This window comes from Hypanus sabinus, chromosome 5 (assembly GCF_030144855.1).
Source record: "Hypanus sabinus isolate sHypSab1 chromosome 5, sHypSab1.hap1, whole genome shotgun sequence".
Classification (NCBI taxonomy): domain Eukaryota; kingdom Metazoa; phylum Chordata; class Chondrichthyes; order Myliobatiformes; family Dasyatidae; genus Hypanus; species Hypanus sabinus.
This window is the reverse complement of record NC_082710.1, coordinates 2583464-2597651: the sequence shown is the minus strand read 5'-3', so window position 1 is coordinate 2597651 and position 14188 is coordinate 2583464. Positions and strand designations below refer to the sequence as shown.

At 41.8% G+C, this 14188-nt stretch overlaps 1 protein-coding gene across 1 annotated transcript in view; it reads right to left on the bottom strand.

The window, feature by feature from the left end:
* Positions 1 to 5105: 5105 nt before the first annotated feature.
* Positions 5106 to 14188, bottom strand: part of LOC132393891 (multiple C2 and transmembrane domain-containing protein 1-like) — a 600107-nt gene continuing 591024 nt past the window's right edge. Inside the window, exon 22 of the mRNA XM_059969303.1 lies at positions 5106 to 5542. Coding sequence (XP_059825286.1) covers positions 5468 to 5542 — 75 coding nt within the window. The 3' untranslated portion in view covers positions 5106 to 5467. The remainder of the gene's footprint in view (positions 5543 to 14188) is intronic.

The window sequence follows — 14188 nt, the reverse complement described above, 5'->3', positions numbered from 1 at the left end:
TGTTAGCCATTTTAGCCCTGGGAAAAAGCCTGTGGCTATCCACATGATCAAAGCCTCTCATCATCTTATACACCTTTATCAGTTCACCTCTCATCCTCCATCGCTCCAAGGAGAAAAGACTAAGTTCACTCAACCTATTCTCATAAAGTACATTCTCTAATCCAGGCAACATCCTAGTAAATCTGCTCTGCACTGTCTTTATAGTATCCACATCCTTCCTGTAGTGAGGTGACCAGAAATGAATGCAGTACTCCAAGTAGAATCAAACTAAGGTCTTATATACCTGTAACATTACCTCATAGCTCTTGAATTCAATCTCACGGTTGATGAAGGCAAATACATCATACACCTTCTTAACAACACTGACAACCTGCACAGCAGCTTTGAGTGTTCCATGGACACAAACTTCAAGATTTTACTAATCCCCCACACTGCCAAGAATCTTACCATTAACTTTATATCTTCTGTCTTCAACTTTGACCTACTGAAATGAACCACTTCACACGTATCTGGGTTGAACTCCACCTGCCACTTCTTAGCCCAGTTCTGCATCCTATCGATGTTGCTCTGTAAACTTTGACAACCCTCCAGACTATCCATAGCACCCCCGACTTTTGGGTCATCAGCATACTTAATAACCCACTCTTCTACTTCCTCATTCAGGTCATTTATAAAAATCACAAAGAGAAGGAGTCCCAAAACAGATCCCTGAGAGACCGACCTCAATGCAGAATACAACCATTGGCAACCACCCTTTGCCTTCTGTGGGCAAGCCAATTCTGGATTCACACAGCAAAGTTTCCTTTGATCCCATGCCTCATTACTTTCTGAACGTGCATTTTATCAAATGCCTTACTGAAATCCATATACACTACATCCACTGCTCTACCTTCATCAATGTGTTTTGTTAAAGCCTCAAAGAATTCAATCAGTCCTGTAAGGCATGACCTGCCCTTGACAGAGCCATGCTGACTATCCCTTATCAGATTATCTCTCTCCAAATGCTCGTCAATCCTGCCTCTCAGGATCTTCTCCAGCAACCTGCCCATCACTGAAGTAAGACTCACTGTTCTATAATTTCCTGGGTTATCTCTATTCCCTTTCTTGAACAAGGGAACAACGTTTGCAACCTTCCAATTCTCTGGTACTTCTACCATCCCTATTGATGATGCCAATATCACTGCCAGAGGCTCAGCAATCTCCTTCCTCAATTCTCACAGTAGCCTGGGATATATCTCGTACGGTCCTGGCAACTTATTACCTTTCAAAATTTCCAACACATCCTCTTTCTTAAGCATTTCAGTCTGCTGTAAGTCATCCCCACAATTGCCAAGGTCCCTGTCACTGGTGAATATTGAAGCAAAGTATTCATTAAGTACCTTTGCTATCTCCTTCGGCTCCATGTATATATTTCCACTCTTGCTCCTGAATGGTCCTATTCTCACACAGCTCATCCTCTTGCTCTTCACATACTTGTAGAATCCATAGAACCATAGAACACTACAGCACAGAACAGGCCCTTCAGCCTTCCATGTTGTGCCGACCCATATAATCCTTAAAAAAAAGTACTAAACCCACACTACTCCATAACCCTCCATTTTTCTTTCATCCATGTGCTTGCCCAAGGCAACATCCTGGTAAATCTCCTCTGCACCTTCTCCATAGCTTCCACATCCTTCCTATAATGAGGTGACCAGAATTGAACACAAAATCCCTTGAGGTTTTCCTTAATCCTGCTCACCAAGGCCTTCTCATGGCCCCTTCTAGCTCACCTAATATCATTTTGAGCCTTCCTGGCACCCTTGCAATTTTTTAGAACTCTAACGGTACCTAGTTTCTTGAACCTTTCATAAGCTTTTCTTCTTAACTAGATTTTCTATATTCTTTGTATACAATGGTTTTACCCTATCATCCTTTCCCTGCCTCAACAAAACATACTGATGCAGAACTCCTTGCAAATGTTCCCTGAAGATTTGCCACATTTCTGCAGTGCATTTCCCTGAGAACATCTGCTCCCAATTTAGGCTCACAAGTTCCTGCCTAACAGTATCATATTTCCCCCTATCCCAGTTATATGTTTTCCCAAATTGTCTGGTTGTATCCCTCTCCAGCGCTATGGTAAAGGAGATAAAGTTGTGATCACTACCTCCAAAATTCTCTCCCACCGAGAGATCTGACACCTGACCAAGTTTATTTCCCAATACCAGATCAAGTACAGTCTCCCCTCTAGTTGGTTTATCTACATATTGCATCAGGAAACCTTCCTGGACACACCTAACACACTCCACCCCATAAACCCCTTGCTTTAAGGAGATGCCAGTCAATATTAGGGAAGTTCAAATCACCCATCATAACAATTGCACCATTCCAGAGTCTACCTCCTTATCTGCTGTGTTATTATTGGGGGGTTTTATATAAAATAACCAAGAGTTATTTCCCCCTTCCTGTTTCGAACTACCGCTCACATTGACTCAGTAGACCATTCCTCCATGACTTCCTCCTTTTCTGCAGCCGTGACACTATCTCTGATAGTAGCAATGCTACTCACCGACTCTTTTGCCTCTCTCCCTGTCCTTTTTGAAACATCTAAAGCCTGGCACACTCAGCAGCCATTCTTGCCCCTGAGTCATTCAAGTCTCTGTAAGGAGCTGGAATTGGATAAACTTAGGATCACCCAGGAGGCAAAACAATTGATAGTTACAAATTTCATAGTTTCACGTATTGATACACACTCGACTTCTTTCGCCTTGCTTATGATACTCTTTGTATTAAAACAGACACATCTCAAACCATCTGGCTGAGTGCTTCTTTGCTCTATCATCTGCCAATCCTTCCTCATAAACGTCCTACAACCTGTCACTACTTGTGCGCATCTGCCCCATCCTCTGCCTCTTCACTTCGGTTCTCACCCCCTATAAATCTATTTTAAACCCTCCCAGTAGCATCAGCAAACCTCCCTCCCAGGATATTGGTTCCCCTCCAATTCAGGTGCAACCCGTCCCACTTGTACAGGTCATCCCTTCCCCAGAAAACTTTCCAATGATCCAAGAACTTGAAACCCTGCCCTCTGTACCATCTCCTCAGCCACTCATTCATTTGCACTATCTTCTTGTTCTGACCTTCACTAGTTCATGGCACTGGGAGTAATCTGGAGATTACCACCTTGGAGGTCCTGCTCTTCAGCCTCCTTTCCAGCTCCCTAAAATCACTGTGCAGGACCTCTACCCCCTCCTGCCTATGTCATTGGTACCAACATGTACCATGACCTCCTACTGCTCACCCACCACTTCAAGAATATTCTGCAACCGCTCAGAGACACCCTGGACTTTAGCACCCGGAGGGCAGCACGCTATCCTGGCCTTTCTTTTGCTGCTGCAGAATCTCCTATCTGTCCCCATATCAAGTCCCCTATGACTATTGCTCAGCCTGACTTCACCTTACCCATCTGAGGCTCAGAGCTGACCACAGTGCTATTGGTCTGGCTGCTGCTGCCTTGCCCAGACAGATCATCCCCCTCAGCAGTAGCCAAAAGGGTATACTTGTTGCTGAGGAGAAAGACCACAGGAAAGCACTAACTTCCCTCTTTACCTGTCTTGGTGTTTACCCATCTAGTCCTTGAGTCTTGTGGTCGGGGTGTAATCACCTGTTCAAAATTTGTACCTATCAATTGTTCTGCCTCCTGGGTGATCCTAAGTTTATCCAATTCCAGCTCCTTAATGCCATCTTTCTTGAGCTGGAGCTGATAAACTTAGGATCATCTAGGAGGGAATTCCCGCAGGTGTAGTCATCAGGGAGACTATCAGGTTCCATGAATGCCCACATCCTACAGGAGGAGCATTCCACTGCCATATTTGCCATCCTGCTTGCACTGTACAATGGGCAATCAAGACCAAATCTTCTCACCTGTTTCTTTGGCCTCAGCCTCTTCCCGTCGAAGCCTCTTCAAGGCCTGATGCTCCTACTCTCACCGCTGCCCTGCTTGCCCCTTCTCTACTTTTATTTAATTCACAGTGCTCTGCTCCTGATGCTGATTGGACCTCTGAAATGTCTGAATGCCCATGAAGCTCTCCTTTTATACTAGCTTTGCCAACCCGTGAATAACCTCTTTGAAGTGCTCTGCTCCCAGTGTTGGTTGGACCTCTGGAATGTTTGAGCAGTGGTAGAAGTTGTGAGAATGGATGCTAAGCCCAGGGTTGACAAGGCAAATACTCTAGCTCAACTCAAACTATTGGTTAAAATAGGATGGCAGCATGACCTTTGTCATGCAGAGCTGAGGAGAATGGCTTTTGTTTCTTCAATATCAAATTGCAAGAAATTGTAGTTTATTCAAGACTGATTTAAAACAGTGGCTGTAACCTAGCCTTTCTGTCATTCAGAATTTTGCCCATAATGTGGTTCTTAGTCTAGTTATTAAACCCTGTCAACTGGAAATGCTGTTGCCTGCATTGGAATCATTCTCTCTCTCTCCTAATCTACCTAGGATCTTACATCCAGTCAAACCCACTCGCCACTGTTATTCAGCTTTACACCTTCCATCTACCCATTACCCAGATAGCTTAACCCACCAAATCTGCTTTCAGCTTCCTCAACTCGTTCCATCTGCCCCTCTATCCTGCCTTATCCATTTCCACTTATCAATGTCATCATTACCATCCTTAACAGATTCCAGAAACTGTAGTTTCTGCTTATCACCTTCTCAGTGCTCCTTCTCTGCCCTCACCTGGCTCCACATGTTCATCAACCCCTTCCTCACCTGTTTCCACCTATTGCCTGCCAGCTTCCACAATGCTGCTCCCCTTCAGGTCTTTATATTGCTAATTTCTCCGACACTTTAAACTCTGATGCAGGGACTTGACACAAAATATTGACGATGTATCCCTCTGCCACCAGAGATGAAGTTTGTATTTTTTGGTCGGGATTCCAGCATCTACAATTACTTTTGTCTCCACCTCTGTGGAGATACTTGGAATAGATCCCAAAACTATAGATTTGCTTCATTAACTTTTGTTTTAATTAACTTTGTGAAGGACAATTAAATTTTTGATCGAGCAATGAAGAGTCGAAAAAGATGTATGTTGGTTATATCATTTTTTAAGGTTATTTTATTTTGGAATTGTCTTTAACATTGTTCTTGTAAACAGTCAAAACTTGTAATGCACTAATATTACTTAAAATGACTGGTTGCTTGCAACAGGATGTCTTGTAAATATTTACCACCTTTTTATATATTATAAAGATCCAGGCAATAGGTACATTCTGCAAAGCTTTAATACAATGAGAACATAATTTCAAAAGGTTGAATGTAAGTGATTTATACAATAAGTATTTTCAAATACAGTTCAATATTGTACAACATTTACAGATGTTATTTCTTTAAAAGTATCAAAATAAGTGAATGAACAAAGGGAACCTCTTCATCATAGATTTCTGAAAGCAGATGCATAGCTCTGTTGTTAAGGAACATTGACTAGGCTGAATTGTTTTTCTTCTTAAAAATCAGCAGGCCATGACTAGATTCTTGCGTCAGCTCATGGAAGTGCACCTGTTTAAAGAGAATTTTTGATAAACCAGATTATCAGATGGTTCTTTGTTAAAATGGAAAAAACTGTACAATCAATTTGGTGCATGGAAAAATTACTGGCTTCCAGTAGGCAGTTTCAGTGTTCAGCCAGGGATGAAGACAGAAAGGTAACATTTCTCATATTAAAGATGTTTTTTATAAAAGCACTTGGTCAACTGCTGCCAGCAATGCTTAAGACAAAATCATTCATCAAGACTTGAAAGGAAAGAAGAAGTCAGAATAAGATGGTGGAGAGGAGAAGGAGGTCAAGCTAGAAGATGAAACCAGGTCTTTTTCTATAAACATATTTTACAATTAATAGAACTATGGTTACTGGTTTCCAAATTCTCCCCCACTGACAGCTCAGCAACTAAGCTCTGCCTTCTTTCCCCAGAGCAAGTAGACATTGACTCCAGTGCTAGGGCTGCTATACTCTAATTTCAACACTGAAATATAGGCTCGGACTGTGCATTCTTGGTTTCCCAGAGAGACTTGAAAAAAGAATAGAAATTCTTAGCCTGGTTATTTAGTTAAATGAAGATTCATTCTAATATTACAATCTATATATTGGGAAAACAAAGAATTTTAATTTTTTTCCTTTAATAAACAGTAAATTGCTTAAAAGTATTACATAGAACATAGAATAGTACAGCACATTACAGGCCCTTTGGCCCACAATGTTGTGCCGACCCTCAAACCCTGCCTCCCATATAACCCCCCACCTTAAGTTCCTCCATATACCTGTCTAGTAGTCTCTTAAACTTCACTAGTGTATCTGCCTCCACCACTGACTCAGGCAGTGCATTCCACGCACCAACCACTCTCTGCGTCAAAAACCTTCCTCTAATATCCCCCTTGAACTTCCCTCCCCTTACCTTAAAGCCATGTCCTCTTGTACTGAGCAGTGGTGCCCTGGGGAAGAGGCGCTGGCTGTCCACTCTGTCTATTCCTCTTAATATTTTGTACACCTTTATCATGTCTCCTCTCATCCTCCTTCTCTCCAAAGAGTAAAGTCATCACAAAAAGTAGAGGTCCCAGAACAGATCCTTGTGGGACACCACTAGTCACAACCCTCCAATCCGAATGTACTCCCTCCACCACGACCCTCTGCCTTCTGCAGGCAAGCCAATTCTGAATCTACCTGACCAAACATCCCCGGATTCCATGCCTTCTGACTTTCTGAGTAAGCCTACTGTGTAGAACCTTGTCAAATGCCTTACTAAAATCCATGTAGATCACATCCACTGCACTACCCTCATCTATATGCCTGGTCACCTCCTCAAAGAACTCTTATCAGGCTTGTTAGGCACGATCTGCCCTTCACAAAGCCATGCTGACTGTCCCTGATCAGACCATGATTCTCTAAATGCCCATAGTTACTATCTCTAAGAATCTTTTCCAACAGCTTTCCCACCACAGACATAAGGCTCACTGGTCTATAATTACCAGGATTATCCCTACTACCTTTTTAGAACAAGAGGACAACATTTGCCTCCCTCCAATCCTCCAGTACCATTCCCGTGGACAACGAGGACATAAAAGATCCTAGCCAGAGGTTCAGCAATCTCTTCCCTTGCCTCGCAGAGCAGCCTGGGGAATATTTACTACCTTACTACCTTTATACTGCTGCTCTTTCCTCAAAAGTCTCTCTATATGTTAGATCTGGCTTTACTCCATGCACTTCTTTCACTGCTCTACTGCTCCGGGTCCCATCCCCCTTGCAAATTAGTTTAAACCCTCCCGAACCATGCTAGCAAAGCTACCAGCAAGGATATTGCTCCCCCTCGAGAAACAGAAATCTACAGCATATTACAGGCCCTTCAATACACAGTGTTATGCTAACAATGTAATCTACTCTAGAAACCTTCTAGAAATTCCCTAGGGCATAGCCCTCCATGTTTCTAAGCTCCATCTACCTATCTAAGAGGTTCTTAAAAGAACCTATTGTTTCTGCTTCCACCACCGCTGCCGGCATTGCATTCCATATGCCTACCGTTCTCTGTGTGGAAAAACTTACCCCTGACAACCCCTCTGTACCTATTTCCAAGCACCATAAAACTATGCCTCTTGTGTTATCCATTTCAGCCCTGGGGAAAAGCCTCTGGCTATTCACATGACCAATGCCCCTCATCATCTTATACACCTCTATCAGGTCACTTCTCATCCTCCATCGCTCCAAGGAGAAAAGGCCAAGTTCACTCAACTTCTCATGAGGTATGCTTCCTAATACAGGCAACATCCTCGTAAATCTCCTCTGCACTCTCTCTATAGTTTCCACATCCTTCCTGTAGTGAGGTGACCAGAACTGAACGCAGTACTCCAAGTGAGGTCTGACCAAGGTCTTATACAGCTGTAACATTACTTCTCGGCTTTTGAGCTCAGTCCCATGGTTGATGAATGCCAACACATCATACGCCTTCTTAACAACACTGTCAACCTGCACAGCAGTGGAACGCAAGATCTCTCAGATCCTGCACACAGCCAAGAGTCTTACCATTAACATTATATTCTGTCTTCAAACTTGATCTACCAAAGTGAACCATTTCACAGTTAACTGGGTTGCCCAGTTGCCCAGTTCTGCATCCAATTGTTGTCCCACTATAACCTCTGACAACCACACTATCCACAACACTTCCAACTTTTGTGTCATCAGCAAACTTACTAACCCACCCTTCTACTTTTTCATCCAGGTCATTTATAAAAATCACATAGAGGAAGTGTTTCAGAACAGATTCCTGAGGCACGCCACTGGTCACCATTCTCCATGCAGAATGTGAACCATCTACAACCACCCTTTGCCTTCTGTGGGCAAGGCAATTCTGGATCAACAAAGCAAAGTCTCCTTGGATCCCATGCCTACTTACTTTCTGAAGGAGCCTTGCATGTGGAACCTTACCAGATGCCTTACTGAAATCCATACACACTACATCCACTGCTCTACCTTAATCAATATGTTTTGTTACATCCTCAAAGAATTCAATCAGGCTCATAAGGCACAATCTATCCTGGAAAAACCCATGCTGACACTATCCCTAATCAGATTATATCTCTCCAAATGCTCATAAATCCTGCCTCTTAGGATCTTCTCCAACAACTTGCCCACACTGAAGTCAGACTCACTGGTCTATAATCTCCTAGGTTATCTCTACTCCCTTTCTTGAGCAAAGGGAACAACATTTGCAACCCTCCAATATTCCGGTACTTCTCTCATCCCTATTCATGATATAAAGATTATCAGCAGTCCCCTCCCTCACTTCCCACAGTAGCCTGGGGTACATCTCATCCAGTCCCGGTGACTTTATCTAACTTAATGCTTTTATCTAGCTCCACCACTTCCTCTTTCTTAATGTCTATATGCTCAAGTGTTTCAGTTCACTGTAAGTAATCTCCACAATTGCCAAGGTCCTTTAACCTAGTGAATACTTAAGTATAGTATTCATTAAATACCTCCGCTACCTCCTCTGACCCCGTGCACACATTTCCACTATTGCACCTGATTGGCCCTATTTTCACATGGCTCATCCTCTTACTTTTCACATACTTGTAGAATTCAGAATCAGGTTTATTATCACTGGCATGTGATGTGAAATTAGTTAACTTAGAAGCAGCAGTTCAATGCAGTACATAATATAGCAGGAAAAAATAATAATAAATTACATATATTGAATAGATTTTTTTAAACATGCAGAAACAGAATACTGTATATTTTTTAAAATATGTGTCCAAAGATCCAATGTCCATTTAGGAATTGGATGGCAGAGGGGAAGAAGCTGTTCCTGAATCGCTAAGTGTGTGCCTTTAGGCTTCTGAGAGATCTGACCCCTGACCAGGTTCATTTCCCAATACCAGATCAAGTACAGCCTCTCCTCTAGTTGGCTTATCTACATATTGAGTCAGGAAACCTTCCTGAACATACCTATCAAACTCCACCCCATCTAAACCCCTTGCGCTAAGGAGATGCCAATCAATATTAGGAAAGTTAAAATCTTCCATCAATGCAACTTTATTATTATTGCACCGTTCCAAAAACTGCCTCCCTATCTGCTCCTTGTTATCTCTGTTACTATTGAAGTCTCTGTAATGGCCACAAAGTTGTAGTTCCATGTATTGTTACATACCCCGTAACTGGGTCACTTACCAGCAAAGATAGAGAGGTCCGTTGAAGTCTGACGGTACTATTTTTAACAGTATTTTTTGATAAAAATACACAAAAATAATATCAATGCAAACAATGCAAAAATTGGATAGGTATATGGACAGGAAAGGAGTGGAGGGTTATGGGCTGAGTGCGGGTAGGTGGGACTAGGTGAGATTAAGAGTTCGGCACGGACTAGGAGGGCCGAGATGGCCTGTTTCCATGCTGTGATTGTTATATGGTTATATACAGATAATATATGTTGTCAATACTAAATCTAAAAGCGCGGGTATAATAATACTCAATAAGAAATAGCTCTATCGTTGTCTAGGGGATAATGTATTGTCCGATGGAAATATAAAAGTCACTTTAGTTCATTAAAACTGCAGGCTGCAGCCTTTGGTTGGAGTCAAGAGAGAGTGTTTAAACTTGCCCATTCCTTTTATGATGTCAATCCTTTGAGAGTCGGTGGGGGCTGAGTGCTCCTTTGTGTTAGCTAAAGCCGTTCTTCCGTGGCAAGACTCACCAATTCCGAGGCAAATGAAAAAGGACGCACGTGGGCTTTTCCACCGGCTTTCGCTATTATGCTGTTACAGGAGTTCTAGTGTTTCTTCTGATGCGTCTAAAGGGGCTGTTCCTCAGATCCTCTTTTATCCTGACTCACAGGGTCTCAGATGTCAATCAGGTTGGGATGATGCAATCCCTCCACCAACCCCCCTCTGTTCATTGCCTGGGGGCTTCGATGAATCGTACAGTACTCAATACACAATTCTGTCTCCAAGTGACAATGGCCGCTTCCCGTGGCTTGGTCTCTCGGAAGCCCAGAACACATTCCAAACATTGAGGAATCTGTGTGTCTCTCTCTCATTTCCTGGGTCTCCTGACCTGACTTAATAGCAATCTTGCGATTCTCAAAAAGGAGGGGGGGGGGCACAGGTGTAACAGTATGAATTGGTAATTAAGTGATTGGTATGTTATTTTCATGAATTTCAAAAGAAATATTTAAATTGTTTCATCTCTAAACATGACTGAAAATGTAATGTCTATAATACAAGTGGAAAAATGTAGTATTTGTTGATTTAACGTAAAACTTTTTATTATGTACCATTCTTATGACTGCACATGATATACCATTAGTGTTGTTCAAAGCTTCTAGAATGGAGCTGGACAGGTGTCCCTGAATATTCTTTTCGTGTGATAATGATATTTTTATTCTAGTCCCTATGAAGCGAATTTATGAATACAAATATACAAGGCAACTACACTCATCACTTATGTTGCATGTAACGGATACAACCTTTAGGGACAATTGATGTATCTTTAGGACTGCTAATACATTTTCCTTGAGTTTAAAGTTAAGTGAGAATTGAAATGCAAATCTGCCTATAACATTCTATACCTCATGATAAACAGTACAATTGTCCTCCACAAAAATTCTAACCTATATTGCATACAGGATCACAGAATGTAAATTAGATATTCAGCTGAGTTAATACTAACTCTATATAAAAACATTCCAGCTCCGAGCCCCACAGATTCAAGTATTTCAGGAATTTGGTTACTTACCCATCCCCTTTTAAAACTCCATAACTGAATCTGCCTCCACTTTTATCCCAGCAGTGAATTCTAAACCCTCATTGCCCATTGTATTTTAAAAAGAAGTTTATCTTATATAACCATGTAACAATTACAGCACGGAAACAGGCCATCTCGGCCCTTCTAGTCCGTGCCGAACGCTTACTCTCACCTAGTCCCACCTACCTGCACTCAGCCCATAACCCTCCATTCCTTTCCTGTCCATATACCTATCCAATTTTTTTTTAAATGACAAAATCAAACCTGCCTCTACCACTTCTACTGGAAGCTTGTTCCACACAGCTACCACTCTCTGAGTAAACAAGTTCTGCCACATGTCACCCCTAAACTTTTGCCCCTTAACTCTCAACTCATATCCTCTTGTTTGAATCTCCCCTACTCTCAATGGAAAAAGCCTATCCACATCAACTCTATCTATCCCCCTCATAATTTTACATACCTCTATCAAGTCCCCCCTCAACCTTCTAAGCTCCAAAGAATAAAGACCTAACTTGTTCAACCTTTATGTTATTTTAGTTGTTTTGTCAATCTCTTTCATTCTGTTTCTCCTTGTTCAAAATCTGTGTAATGGGATGAGTTTTTCTCCGGGTACTCCGTCCACACCTTTTGTGATTTTAAATAAACCTATTAAATTCCCATGTAACCTCCCTTGTTCCAAGGAAATAAATCCCAGTTTCTGTATGTCTAAAGTTCCTCATTTTTAGAAATATTTTGATAAATGTCTTCTGCACTTCTTCAAAGCTTTCACATTCTGCTTAAAGCGTGACCCCCAGGCTTGGATGAGATATTCCACTGTTACCAAACTGCTTTTATCGGAAATCTCATCATGGTGACTTTGCTCTTGTACTCAATACCTGTATTCATAATAGTCTGGATCCTCTGTGCTTTCATACAGGGATTACAATTTGCACTCCCTCTTTTAACAAACTATGCATACACACATTCAGACCTGTCTGTTCTTGAACTCCTTGTAGAATTGTCCCCTCAGGTTTACATTGTCTCTTATTCTCCCTCCCAAAGTGTAACTATGGCTGGCACAAGACGGCACATTTTTACGGTGCTTGGAAGTAGGTACAGAGGAGATGTCGGGGTAAGTTTTTTTAATGCAGAGTGGTGAGTGCGTGGAATGGGCTGCCAGTGGTGGTGGTGGAGGCGGAAACGATAGGGTCTTTTAAGAGACTCCTGGATGGATATATGGAGCTTAGAAAAATAGAGGGCTATGGGTAAGCCTAGGTAGTTCTAAGGTAAGGACATGTTCGGCACAGCTTTGTGGGCCAAAGGACCTGTATTGTGCTGTAAGTTTTCTATGTAACACTTAATTTTCCTTGGTGCCAAATTCCATTTACCATCTATCTGCCAATTCCAACAAATTTTGTATATATTTATACTATATATATTTGTTTAAGGGGAACTTCTTTACTCAGAAGGTAGTGAGTGTGTGGACTGCTAGTTGATCTGGTGGATGTACCTTTCATTTCAGAGAGCTTTGGATAGGTACATGGATGGGAGGTGCACGGAGGGCGATCATCTGGGTGCAAGTCAATGGGACTAGGTGGATTGATGTTTCAGCACAGACTAGATGGGCTGAAGAGCTTGTTTTGTGCTGTGGTGCTCTATGACTGTCTATCCCTGAAGTCAATTTCTATCCTTCCAGCATTTCATCATGCCTTCACCACCAAGAATATTATAATGAACAGCCTGAATGATTTTGAGGTTTATCGTTTCAAAAATCGTGATATCTAGTGTTGGATAATTGGATTAGTAAGTATGCAGGTGATACTAATGTAGGTGGCGTTGTGGATAATGAAGTAGGTTTTCAAAGCTTGCAGAGAGATTTAGGCCAATTAGAAGAGTGGGCTGAATGATGGCAGATGGAGTTTAATGCTTATAAGTGTGAGGTGTTACATTTTGGTAGGAATAATCCAAATAAGATATACATGGTAAATGATAGGCATTGAAGAATGCAGTAGAACAAAGTGATCTAGGAATAATGATGCATAGTTCCCTGAAGGTGGAATCTCATGTGGATAGGGTGGTGAAGAAAGCTTTTGGTGCTGGCCTTTATAAATCAGAGCATTGAGTATAGGAGTTGGGATGTAATGTTAAAATTGTACAAGGCATTGGTAAGGCCGAATTTGGAGTATTGTGTACAGTTCTGGTCACCAAATTATACGAAAGATGTCAACAAAATAGAGAGAGTACAGAGAAGATTTACTAGAATGTTACCTGGGTTTCAGCACCTAAGTTACAGGGAAAGGTTGAATAAGTTAGGTCTTTATCCTTTGGAGCATAGAAGGTTGAGGGGGGACTTGATAGAGGTATTTAAAATAATGAGGGGGACAGATAGAGTTGATGTGGATAGGCTTTTTCCATTGAGAGTAGGGCAGATTCAAACAAGAGGACATGAGTTGAGAGTTAGGGGGCAAAAGTTTAAGGGTAACACAAGGGGGAATTTCTTTACTCAGAGTGGTAGCTGTGTGGAATGTGCTTCCAGTAGAAGTGGTAGAGGCAGGTTTGGTATTGTCATTTAAAGTAAAATTGGATAGGTATATGGACAGGAAAGGAATGGAGGGTTAAGGGCTGAGTGTGGGTCAGTGGGACTAGGTGAGTAAGCGTTCGGCACAGACTAGAAGGGCCGAGATGGCCTGTTTCCATGCTGTAATTGTTATATGGTTATATAGTAATCTTCATTTTTTTTAATCCCTCAAAAGTATTTTTGTGGTTCAATGCACCTATCTGAACAGCCTCAACTAAACAGATCTTATTCCTCATATAAAGCTGCTGTTGTATCTTATCCAGTTCAAAGCAAGATATTTTAATGTTGTTATAGCCAGGGCTGGTGGTGGGTATAAGCTCTTAATGGTGTCCATTTCAAATAGTCTTTGATAACCCAGTTC